The sequence below is a fragment of the Nelumbo nucifera genome, chromosome 3 (genome assembly GCF_055504915.1).
Source record: "Nelumbo nucifera cultivar China Antique chromosome 3, China Antique-T2T, whole genome shotgun sequence".
Taxonomy (NCBI): domain Eukaryota; kingdom Viridiplantae; phylum Streptophyta; class Magnoliopsida; order Proteales; family Nelumbonaceae; genus Nelumbo; species Nelumbo nucifera.
Genome location: NC_142651.1, coordinates 84,396,455 through 84,409,634, shown reverse-complemented (window position 1 = coordinate 84,409,634; position 13,180 = coordinate 84,396,455). Strand labels below are relative to the sequence as shown.

The following is a 13,180-nucleotide window of genomic DNA, read 5'->3' as shown; positions in this document are numbered from 1 at the left end:
CTATCTATTCAGGGATGCTGTGGTGTGGGTGAAAGGATTCATGGATGGAGCCACTTATATGAAGAAAGAAAATGGATGGAAGGGCCACTTGAACTGAGAAACAACAAGAAAGGCTGGTACATAATATTAACAGAGTGTTTCAGGCAAGGGAAGAGGAAGATTGTCTGTATTCCAGAAGGAAATAAAAAGAATGGTTGGAGACTCTTTGTGGGGAGGTTAGAGGAATACCTAGTTTTGACAGAGGAGGTGAAGAATGGGGTGCAAAGGATTATACAGGAGAAAGAAGTGGAGGTGTCAATAGGGGATGAAATGGTGAACAGTGATGTAAAGGAAAGACAAACGGTAATTGTAGAACAGAGCCTAAAACCTATGATTTCCTACTCACTGAAAACACAAAAGATGGAGTTCGGAGTGGTGAAAGGGGCATGGTAGAACAGATATGTGGTAACTACTGGCAAGAAGATTGTAGACTAGCAGCCGATTGTCGATGATATTGCAAAGAAGTTTAGGCTTCCTTTGGATGCAATGGTAGTGCCTTTTAGTGAGAAAAAGCTGTTCTAGATGCAGGGGGCGAGAAGACTGAGCTATCTTCACTTGTAATCCAGGCAGGTTTGATTACTATCGAAGAGTGGCATATGTCTTGTAATGAGTAGGACATATCAGTGGGAAATCTCAACATAAAGTTAGTAGGGCTGCCATTTAACTTCTGGAGGAAGACGATCATTGAGAAGATAATCTCTACAATGGGGGGCTTGATGGTGGATTGCAACTTTGGCAATTTGCGAGCAGTTGAAGTGAAGCTGCATGCGTTGAAGCTGAAAGAGGTTCCTTGGGTGGTGGCTATCTTCTTCGATGGCCTTTTGAGGAAAATTTGGATCCTGATGGAAGCTGAAGCGATGTTGTGGAGCCAATGTTCGAAGGAGGAAGACAATGATGATGTGGAGTCTACAAACCCATGTGGCATGAAGAGAGAGGGTGAAAATAAAGAAGTTAATTAGGGGAAAGGAAAAGTCGAGCAGCAGGGATTTATTGAGCGGCAGCCTAATTAAAAAAATTTAAATTTAAAAAATCAGGTGGGGCCATCCTTTGCCGATGTAGTCATAAGGGGGTCAGACCAGGGGCGAGTTGTGGAAGGTAATAAGCCTGAACCAAACAGGAACATGCCAGTCAGGCCAAGGGGTTGAACCGGGCGGAGGTCTCACGTGACTCACTCAATAGTCACATGAGAGTAAGAAAGAGGGGAGGGACTATATACAAAAGTCTGGGTCTATCTTCTTACCCAAAGAAGACCCAGTTGAAGAACAACCTGAGTATGCCGAACAAGGAAAACTTTCAATGGGTTCCAAGAACCCTAAAATACCAAGAGGAAGACAGTACAAGTTTGGATCGCCCAAATCCGAGATATGCTAGGACACACAAAGAGGAGAGAGATGTGGAAGATGGCAGGTGGATTGATTGTGAAATGTTTGATGAAGAGGAAGATTCTTTATTGTCTGGATCAGATACAGATAAACTAGAAGAGATTATGCAAGTGGTTTTATTGGAAGAAGATGTGCTTGACACTAGCCTTCTCTTTGATGTTGATCTGAGATTGGAGGAAGTTAACTCTCCGAAGCTGCCAAATAGTTTGACAGACAGGAATAATGCTGAGTTTGACAGGGGCCTTAGATCTATTTATCAAGACAACAATGTTCTTACTTTCCATCTCTTCAAAATTCCTATCCAGCCACCTTGCTACCTATGGGACAAAAAAAAAAGACCAAGCAAAACCTTCCAAACTCTCTCTTTGGTTCAAGGGTCTTCTGTATATGCATTGAAATTGATCAACTAAAGCTTTAGCAATTTCTTCTTGACTTGAAACCATTGCTCCATTTACCTCCAACTTGTCCACATTTTTTCGTCTCCTACCGTTAGCCTAAGCATGGAAGTATCTAGTATTTCCATACACATTGGTTAAAACCAAAATAAAACCATCGTCAAGATTTCTGCATTTCATTGAGACAGAGAACCTTGCAATTAATTCCTCCACTGACTCCAATATTTCATTTCTCCACATGGTTAACACTCCCCTTGAAGCCTCTGAGAGGGGACCACTAAGCGACTAATGCCTCTTGAACCCCATATACTTATAATCCAACTCTCCTAATTGTGTTTCTTGAATCATGACAATGTTTGGTCTTTCTCTTCTGAGCAAATCCTTGATTAACCTCCTCTTTCTTCCACTCTCCAATCGTCTAACATTCCATATTACTAACTTTGTACCCCTAATCTCAGGATGAATTCCTACTTTGTACCTTTTCTCCTTCCCTCCTTCCACTATATTCTATATCCCCTTCCACATCAAATAACAACCTCTCCACTTCTGGTCTCTTCTTTCTTCTCCCTCTCTTCTTTTCCTCACTCTTCCTAGAGTAGACCTTCATTGCCTCCTTCCCTTTCCTCTTCCTCTCCTTCTCTTCCCCTTACCTATCGGAATTAGCTCACACTCCTTAGGGATTTCCCTCACTAAGAATCTTCCCTCTCTAACTTCACTATCCTATCTACAACATGTCTCCTCTTCTTCAGCTAATTCCTTTTCTTTAAGCTCTTCAAACAAAGCACTTTTTAGAGCCTAGACCCTATCAATTTCTTCTCTTTCTTGCCCCCCACTTTATCCTACTTCCCCTTTCTCAACCACCAAACCTCTATCCACCCCTTCTCTCTAAGGCAAGGCACCTGGATGGATGATAGAAACACCTGTAACAGGCTCAATTCCCAAGTCAGTAACCAAGACCGAATTTACACATGTACCTGGGTTTTGAGGCAAAGAACAGGGGACCACAACAATTTCCTGGCCAGTGACTAGTGAATTCTATGGTTTTAGGTATATATATGGTAAATATTGCTTAATAATATGATAAAATCACTTTCCTATATATGTTTATCTGTTTAGAAAATCTACATTTAACTTTTTTAAGTTTGTAAAAATAGAAACAATCTTTCGATATATGATATGATTCATGATTTGATTTGATTCAGCTTTCTCTACGATTTATAATATGACTACAATTTTCATAACATTGACTCATAAACATCTATCCTATTGATGCTGTTTATGCCAATCTGATAATTTTACAATCTAATCTATATATTAAATAACATCAAGAATCAGGACTTGGATCAGATGCCATTAAAATGTACTTAATATTTACTACATGCATTAATATGATTATTGCATTATTTCTTAGAATGTTGAGTTTGATTTTTTATGTTGTATATTTTCACTTTTCTTTTTGATTTTTTATCTTCAATATGTAATGTGAGCATTTATTAATAAACCTTGCCTTTTGGCTTTAAAAAAACTTGGTACTGAAAGCTACAAGTACTATGTGAAGGTTTACTTTTTGGATCTTGTTTATAAAATATATTTTAGGTTTAAACTCATTAATGCTTCTATGGGAATGGTTTTATAGGGTTGACCTTTGCCATCAGGCAAATGATGAAGATGAAGAAGATGAAGACAATAGTTGTCGAGATGCTTTGTTGGAAAGGTCAAAGAATGAACCAGGTCCATCTAACATGGATGGCCATAGAAAATGTTGCCCTTTTCCATCTATTCATATTGGCAGTAGACAAAAGTTTGTGATTGTGGTATGTTGATGATAATAGTTTCATGTTGTATATATTTAGATAGTTTTCATAATAAGTTTTCAATATCTGTTATTGATGTTACAACAACAAATTTAGAAGCACTTGACTGATTTTATTGGACAGAATCAAACTAATTTGATACATCTTTTACCAGGTGATTGTGCTAGTCTTTGTCTTAATGATAACATTTGCTGTGTTAATCTGGATTGGCATGGGAAAGAATCCCATTGATTCTTCAACACTGGCCCGGGTATGGTTATTCTCATTTTTATATAAGAAGTTTATTCTCATTTTCTCAAAACCATTGGAAGGTTTATGCTGTATCTGACCCCATATAGTTGGGACAAGGATTAGATGATGATGATGATTGGAAGCTTTATGCTTTTTATTTATTTATTTATTTATTTTTTCACTCAGTGGGGCAGCCCATCCTCCAAACGTTATAATCCCTTAACCTTGCTGAAGGTAGGAATCAATCCCAAATTTTGGTGAACTTGCATAAATCATGGTAGATCAACACACTGCCTTGCTTGTTAATGATGTGGTGGATTCTTTTTCTAGCTGGCAGGGGTGTTAGGCAAGTTGATCCCCTCTCTCCCTTTCTCTTTACTTCAGTAGCTAATGTGATTAGTCGAATCATTACCAAGGCTGATAGAGAAGATATCATTAGGGGGTGGAGAGTAGGGAGGAACCAGATCCCAGTTACCCACCTTCAATTTGAAGATGACCTCATGATCTTTTGTGAAGGGGGTAGAGCTAATCAAAGGTTTTTAAAGGATTTCCAATCTGAAAATAAATTTGGAAAAGAGTTGCATAGCAGGTTGGAGGATGGAGAGGTTGAGGCTATTGCAGAGTGTCTTGAGTGTTCCATCTTTCCCTGGCCTATGTCCTATCTAGGGCTTCTATTAGGGGCAAATCCTAAGGAGAGCAGATTTTGGAATCCAGTGCTAGAAAACTATCCTCGTGGGAGAAGAATTACATCTCATTGGTAGAATCACCTTAATAAGATCTACATTGCCAAACTTACCCACTTATTCTTTGTCTTTAGGATACCACCTAGGGAAGCTAGGAAGCTAGAGAAGTTAATGAGAGATTTCCTACGGGAACCGGGACAAGGAAAAAAGGATCATTTAATTAAGTGGAAAATTGTGTGTATAAGTAAAGAAGAGGGGCGGGGGGGGGGTTGAAAAAAAAAGCTTTTTTGGGGAAATGGCTTTGGCGATGACCATTGGAGAGTGAGAGGCTTTGGCATGAAGTGGTGGGAAGCAATCACTGGAGTTCAGCAAGTGGGTAGGATGCTGGCGTATCAAGGCAGGCTAACTTGGTAGCACCTTGGAAGTCCATTTACAACACCCTTCCTCATTTCCTTAGGTTTGTTAGGTAGGATGTTTGCTTTGGTAATGCTGTCTGGTTTTGGGAAGACATTGGGAAGACATTTGGATCCTACCTAGGACTTTGGTTTCCGTAGAGGTTTAAGGGATGATGAAATTGAATCCCTCTCTGATTTACTGTGTTTCCTTAACCAGGTTTGTTTAGATCCCTCCAAGCCAGACAAAAGGGAGTGGGCTCCTAGACCCAAAGGGACCTTTACTTGTGCTTCTTTTTTCAAGTCCATTTCCCAGTCCTCTATTCCACAACCTTTTCCTTCAAAGGAAATTTGGTGCAGGCCGGTTCCCCCAAAGATTTTCGCATTTTGTTGGGAAGTGTATTATGGGAAAGCAAACACTTTATATAACCTACTAAAGCGAAGACCTTTCCTTTATATTTCTTCCAACTGGTGTACCCTTTGTAGATCTCATGGGGAGGATTGTTATCATCTACTAATATCTTGTCCATTCTCTGCAGACTTATGGGCGGGCTTGGCTACTCTCGTTGTTTGGGAGTATTTGGAGCTTTCCAGCTGAAGTCTGCCTTGATTTTTGAATGCTCTACTTTCCCTTGGCCTACTAAAAGAGGGAGAATTATGTGGAGATATGCTCGTGCTGCCTTGATTTGGACTTTATGGGAAAAGGAATGGTAGAGTTTTTCAACAGAAGGAAAGGAGAATGCAGGAACTGAAAGAATGTGTGTTAAATAGGGCAATTCTGTGGCTAAAGACTTTGGAAATCTTTCAGCAATTCTCCTATGACGACCTTTGGAGAAACTGGGAACAAATAGCGAGGTGCTCCTCCATTAAAAATAAGACAATTACAAGGTGGTCTCCTCCATCTGAGGGATCTTTAAAGCTGAACATCGATGAAAGTAGTTTGGACAATCCAGGGCTATCTGGAATGGGGTGTGCTTTGAGGAATGAGTTTGGAGAGGTGGTACTGCTCTACTCAGGTCCTTTAGGAGTTGAAGATTCTATTAGGTAAGAGCTTTTAGCTTCTGTACAAGGGGTGCAGTTTGCAAACCAATTGGGGGTAGAGCATTTAATCATTGAATATAAAAAACTTTTATATTCTTAATTTTTTTAGGTTATAATTATAAAATAGACATTTTTAAACTAAAATATTCATTTTGTGTATATACTAATTCCTTATTATTATTTTCTTATTTGTTAGAGTTTAATCAACACAAACATTGCTAAATGTTGTATTGAACCCTCAAAGACTTCAAAACCTGAACCAATAAGTAAGGAAGAACATAAAATGTTGTCCAATCAACACTTCTTCTTCTTCTTCTTCTTCTTCCACCTTTTCTTTTCTTATTTTCCTATAACAGAAATAGGGGTTCAGCCCCTATATTTTTTGAATTTTCTTTTCATTCTTCTTTTTCTTCTCATGAATATGTTGGAATGTGTTGATTTTCTATAATTTAACATGAAGTTTATACTTTTCTTATGAAAATTATGGATGTTTATTAAGGAAATATGATTATGGAACCTAGGAACTACCCTAGGATACATGTTTTTACTTAAAAAAATCCATCGCCTAGGCGATTAGGCGACAAGGTGCCCCCTTGTTGCCTAGCCTCACCTTGGCACCTTGAAAACTATGATTCCAAGGTGGTTGTGGGCTGGCTAAAAAACCCCGAGGATACAATATGGTGCTACAAGAATGAAATTTAGAAATTTATTTGTTTGACAAGGAACATGTTGGTTTCCATACAGTGGGTGGGGAGATCAATAGATACTTTAGATGATGTGTTAGCCAAACAAGGGGTAAATAGGGAAGAATTGTTTTGGGCTCAGCTGTGATTTATGTAATTCATTACTACTTTATTTATGAGCTATCAGGAGAGGCTGCAGCTTGCACCTCTCCATGGGTTATTGTATGATGTTACAATTCTAAAGCAGTTTAATAAAACTTTTATCACTCATTAAAAAAGCTGCCTATCTCTTTAGGTTTCAAAATACTATTTCTTGTCTTATCCAATAAAATAGTTATGGTGTAATGGAATGGTTAAAATGTCTTAATTTGTTGCCAAACTTAATTTCAGTCGGTTGTATTTATTGACAAGTGTATTTATGGTCTAACAATTGTAATAATCTTGCAGGTCTATATAGATATTTTTTCCATTGCAATCCTTTTGCTTGGTGGAGCTTTAGCTTGCTATGGTGAGAAATGATCATCTTCCATTATATTTTCCTATAAGCTTGTGTTTTGCACATTCCTTTTCTTGATTGTTGCATATACTGTCGTGAATTTTGTCTTAACTTTTAAACCCATGGAATATACTCTTATTGGTTTACTTCATAAAATGATTAAGATGGTGTTTGGTACCAGAGTGTTTTAACAATGTTCCAACTTAATCATGACATTGAGAATTGAGAAAATGAGATGTTTTGTCACAAAACACACTGCACAATAGTTTATTATAAACATGTAGGTGCCATTAGTTTTTTATGCCAAGGCCCCAACAACCCATGCACATAACCCAATGCCAAGAACCCAAAAAATACAAAAAACTTTTTAATGCCAAGGCAGGTGCACCTAGGCGCACATTTAGGGTATGTGCCTCACCTAGGTCCTAGGCACCACACTTTCAAAAGGTGCACGCCGATGCACCTTGCACCTCAGCCCAGGCATGTGCCTTTTAAAATTTTTAAACTTTTTTCTTTTTTTGAACCTAGCGGCTGGGACAATGTTGTTCATTCATTCATCCTAATAAAATATCTTCTTAAAAGGCAATTAAAATTATAAAATCATTATTTTTTGTATGAGAATTATGAATTTAAGACCCTAACATGGACTTGTTTGGGCTTGCCTTGAGGGGCTTGGTACAAAGGCGGCTCGTAGAATTAGGAATGCAATATGTTTTACATCACATTAGCTACTTGAAGTAATGCAATTGAGTAAAAAAGGAGTTTGTGGGTTTTACATGTTTGGAAATGTTTTATATGTTTGATTTTATTTTTAAATTTTCATTTGAATATGCTTTACATGTTATGTTTATGTATTTTAATTTTAGATAATAGGTTTTTTAAACATTTATTTTAAAATTTAAGTTAATATTTTTATTAATATTTTGTTTTGAATTTTCTGACAGTTTGTTTTATTTTTTTTGGCATTTTTTTTTTGTATTTTGCGCCTTGCTTCAAAAAGGCATGTGCCTCGCCTTGCACCTCGGGCACAAATTGCCTCTTGTTCTTTTAAAACACTGCACCCCATGCACATACCCCAATTTAAAAATGTGGTGTAGCCATTTCAAGTTAACTACACTTAACTAAATACATATTTTTGTATGTTAAAAGTCATCATCTATTTGAGAGACAATCTTGATCTTTCCTTTGATTGGGTGACTTCTTATCACCCTGATGTATCTTCAATCTTTTTCCTTAACAAAATTTCTTTTTTTATTTATCTTAAAAAAGGTCAGCATCTATGTGACACTTTATGTGGAGTCAAAATAAGAAATGCAAAACTGCAGTTCCAAAAATTGGCTTCTCTGTTTTATACGGCTCCCTCTTGGAGGCAATTTTCAATCTAGTTTTTTGGATTCGGTTTTGACAGGCCCTATAAAAAAACCTTCCACCTGTAATTCAAACTATGTATTGTTTAGGGGCATAATCACCGTAATAAAATAAACCCTCGCCAACCTACCAATCTATTACCTTTCGGTGTTTAAAGTGCCAGCTCTCATTGCCAAAATATTGGAGAAAATTATGAAAGATTTTTTGTAAATTTCAGGAGATTCTTGATACTCTATTCACTCCACCCCACCAATAATGATTTCAAGTCTCTTTGCACCCTTCTGCCTATACAAAAATCCTTCCTTCTCCATCTGTTATTCATGGATCTGCAAATGGTTGGCTAATACAATGGCCAAATAAAGTGGTGAACGAGGATCAAATTTTCTGGGCAAAATTATAAAATAAGCTTATGAGCTACAAAGAAAAGGGCTAGAAAGCTAGGTAGCTGAAGCTAGTTTACATTTGGAAGTTCTTGGCACCTTCTGTTGTATATAGAATATTCTTTTATCACGATTAGTAATGCTTAACTGTTGTCTATAAAAAACCTAGCTTTTTGATATTCAAGGCACAAATATTAACATAGTTGATAAATTGGGTTGTGTATAAGATTTGTGGTCTTGTCCTATCGAAAATATTAGTGCATTGTAATTATAAACTCATCATGCTTTCATCTGAAATGAGCAGAGTAATTATAAACTTTTTTTTCATTGCATTACAATGCCAGGACTTCTACTCTTCTTGAAAATGAGCAGAGTACGATCAGAAAAAGCTTCATCTGAAATGTGGAAGGTATTTTCTATATGGTTATTCTTTAAAACATTTTTTTTATTCACTTTTTTTACTGTTTAAATATTGATGTAAGATCTAACTAGTTATTTATTCTATTTTATGTATGTATTAAGGAATCTGGTTAAGGGCAATTGGTGCACTCTCTGGTAGCTATTTTGAGCAATTTTGCTTCCCTCTATTCATACTTAACCCCCTTTGACCCAGAATGTTTAAATGCTTAATCACCTTAACCAGTTCCCCTGTGACACTGTTAATACAATCCTTGTGTATTATATAGTTTTGAATTTTTTTTTTGCTTTTGCTAATTTTTGACTACTTTCATTTTTATGTTTGCATTATTATCATTGTTTTACTAGTTGTTTGGGTCCTTAATTTGTTGCCAATTATTTACTGCTCCTGCTTGTAACTTGTTGAAAATTTTGCTATTGCGTGCAGGTTGCAGGTCTGGCAGTTGTCTCTGTTGTATGCTTCACGTCAAGTGCCTTAGTGTCTCTTGTTACTGATATTCCTGTATGTACTTGTTATCTGCAAGATCTATTTTTTTTTTTTTAAGTTTGGCAGTGTTCAAATTTTAACATATAAATTTCTGATTGTAGGTGCTTTATCATTGGTGTCAGAAATACATTGATGGTGTAAATACATCTCTTTTAGTAGTATTATATTACTTCATAGGTACTGTAGTTTCCCCAACATGTTCTCAAGTTGATTTTATGTATTTTTATATATTTTGAATGTAGTTTATCTGTTGTCTGTAGGTCCATTCTAATAGTTCTATTTGTCTAGTTATAGTTTAGTCATGTTTAAACTTTTAGAGTCATTGGTTAAGTAGTTTATGTATGTATATATGTAGCATTGTAGCCTACTAGAACTTATGCTATTTGTGGTGAGTGATTTGAGATTTTGCATCTTATGCTATGTGTGGTGAGTGATTTTAATGCCATAGGCACCCCTTTGAGTGACTCTGGGTTTTCTATCTGTTTTATCTTTTTAATCTTTCAAGAAGCCATTACTGCTATCAACTTCCATAAGTTCTTCATCAAATGACATTCACTCACTGTTTTCAAAGAATCGGAACTGATCTTGATGAGTTTTTCCTTTAACTTTTAGCAAAATTGGAAATTTTCTATTTTGGCCATTTTGACTTTTGATGTCAAACCATCTCCTGTCCCTCCCATATTTGAATGCCCCCGTATCTCCTTAAATCCTTTCATCCCTCCAAATATCTCCCAGACTTTCACCTAGAACCCTAAATTCCTCAGTTTTTTTTTAATTCTTTTCCCAATTCTAACATTTTTTTTCCTTTTATGCCAAACATGCTCCGAACTTTACCAAACTTGGTCGTCTTTGATCACTATCCATTCTAACCCTACCTTAACCTTTTTTCAAAAAAAAAAAAAAAAGAAATCCATTTGATTGTCACTGAACCAGAAAAAGAAAGAGAACAAAACAAAATCAACTGGGGACCACTGCAAATATAGGGTTGTGATTTTATTCACTAAACATTTCTCCATTTCAAGTTTTCCAAATCTTAAGTAGTAAATCATTCATAAAAAAAAATGCTGAACTAAAACAATGAAAGTCTACATGCATAATATATTGGGGAACATTAGTAGATAATTTGTAGGTTGTTCATCATGGAAACTTATTATTTCCTATATTGCAAGGAAACCCTGCTTATGGGGGTGCTTGGCACCATAGAATGTCTGTCCTTCAACTATTATAATGTAGATTCTCCAGGGATAAAAGTGGAAGGTGTTGAAATGATGTTACCTGCATGTTTTGAGCAAGAAAAGGAAAATCATATGGCAAATGATTCCATGGGTTATCTTTTGGGTAATTTGGCAGGAGAGATTCTATGACGTTTTAGAACTAAGGCTGCCCAGCAGAGGATGTATGGCAGAAAATACTGGGCAAACTGCATTGTTGAATAGCAGCACATAGAACTGATAGAAGTTTCACAGATCAGAATGCAGCACTTTTTTGCCTTGAAAATCTTCTTGTAAACAGTGGGGGGTTTTAGAACTAAGGCTGCTCAGAAGAGGATGTATGGCAGAAAATATTGGGCAAACAATTGGAAAATAGAAAATAGTATGCATTTTTTGTGATCTGATTAGCAAATTCATTTTTCCTAGATTAATCAAAAAAAATATTGGGCAAACTGCATTCTTGAATAGCAGGACATAGAACTGATAGAAGTTTTAATAGAGCAGAAATGTGGCAGTTTGCCTTTGAAAATCATCTTGTAAACACTGCGGGTTGGTGGTATAGGAATACTTTCTGTATGTATTGTTTTGTAAATTCCCTGTGTACAGCCTCTAGTTGTACATGGCTTTTTTGTTTTCTTTATATAATGAAAGCATAATTTGATTTGATGTTAGAGCATAATTTAACCACATCTTTGTTAATTAATTTGATCAGTGAGATAAGAATAAATTTACCTGAATTGCTTAAGTGCATATTTTTATAATTTTATCTTGTTTTGAGCATGCACAAACTCTTATAAACAGTACAATTCAAATATTCTGCCAAATATTTCAAGCAAATTTCACACACTTCTTTCAGGTTCATCAGTACCTTCAGCCTTTGTGCTATGGGTCATGAGAGAAATGCCCCCTCCACTTGCGGTTGATAGACAAACACAATCAAGAGTAGTGACATTCATCAGTAATAGATCAACTGCAACACATCATCCTCAGCACTGGACCACTGCCACAAGCTCACAAAACCAGGTTTTGCAATTGAGTTTTTTTCTTTGTTATTTATGACATCCAATTATTTACAATTTAACTAAAGACATCTGTTTTATCTTTAGTTTTTTTCTTGTGAAGTAAAATGGGTACTCTTCTCTTCCTTTTTCAACTAAATAGATATATTTAATCATTATCATCATCATCATCCATGTGTTATCCCAACTTACTCCTCCTAAAGTCAAGATTTTTTGTTGGGAGGCTGTCAACCAAATCATTAAACCTATGAAAGGATCCAAAAGAGCTGCTTCAAGAACGGGGAAAAAACCAACCATCTCTTTGTGCATTGTTCTTATGCCTCTAGATTGTGGGATCTATTCTTTATGCTGTTTGGGAAAAACATCGGTAGGCCCATTTGTAATTGACTTGTTTAAAAATGATTTGATAGGTGGTGCACTCGGAGGTAAAAGGTCTTGTGATAGTGTGTGCAGGGTGTTGTGTTATGGGGTGAAAGAAATGCCAGGATTTTTTGGGAGAAATATAGACAGGTAAAGGAGCTATTTAAAGGGCAGCCTAGTGCATGAGATTTCCACCCATGAGGGGTCTGGGGAGGGACAGATGTAACAGCCTTACCCCTGCAAACACACAGAGAGGCTGTTTCCAAGATTTTGAACCCTGGTCACCGAGGTCACTATGGAGCACCCAACCATTGTGCCAAGGCCCACGTAGGGAAGCTATTTGAACTCATAAAATTAGGGTAGCTCATTGAGCTGTAATTTGTGAGGAATTTAGAGGTATTTTTCTCAATGACCTACTTATGGGATGGCATATTGTGGCTGAACTCCAATTCGATAGGGTTGTGGAATGGACCTATCCTGCAGATGAGATGGTTAAACTTAACGATGGGTGCTGCCTGGGAAATACAGGGGTTTCAGGTATGAGGGGAGTGGTAAGTTATCATTGTGGTAATCTAATTTTCAGCTACTCAGGCCCAGTTGGTGGGGGTAATTCTTTGAGGGCTGAGTTATTGGCTTAATTCAAGGTTTAAAATTATTAGAGTTGCAGGGAATGAGAAATGTGGAAGTGGAAGATGATTGCAAACTACAATTCTACGAATGAAAGCACAAGATGAAATCCCTTGGGAATTCAGACATTAGGTGAGGGTGGCTTGCTCTCTAGG

The 13,180-nt window shown here is 36.8% G+C and overlaps 1 protein-coding gene across 3 annotated transcripts in view; it reads left to right on the top strand.

The window, feature by feature from the left end:
- The window catches only part of CAND3 (tobamovirus multiplication protein), a 94,673-nt gene that overhangs the window by 78,344 nt on the left and 3,149 nt on the right, over positions 1-13,180 (top strand). For all 3 annotated transcript variants that reach the window (XM_010243018.3, XM_010243020.2, XM_088900950.1), the window contains 7 exons: positions 3,453-3,630; positions 3,785-3,880; positions 7,108-7,168; positions 9,249-9,313; positions 9,749-9,823; positions 9,910-9,985; positions 11,876-12,042. In XM_010243018.3, the coding sequence (XP_010241320.1) occupies positions 3,453-3,630; positions 3,785-3,880; positions 7,108-7,168; positions 9,249-9,313; positions 9,749-9,823; positions 9,910-9,985; positions 11,876-12,042 (718 nt within the window). The remainder of the gene's footprint in view (positions 1-3,452; positions 3,631-3,784; positions 3,881-7,107; positions 7,169-9,248; positions 9,314-9,748; positions 9,824-9,909; positions 9,986-11,875; positions 12,043-13,180) is intronic.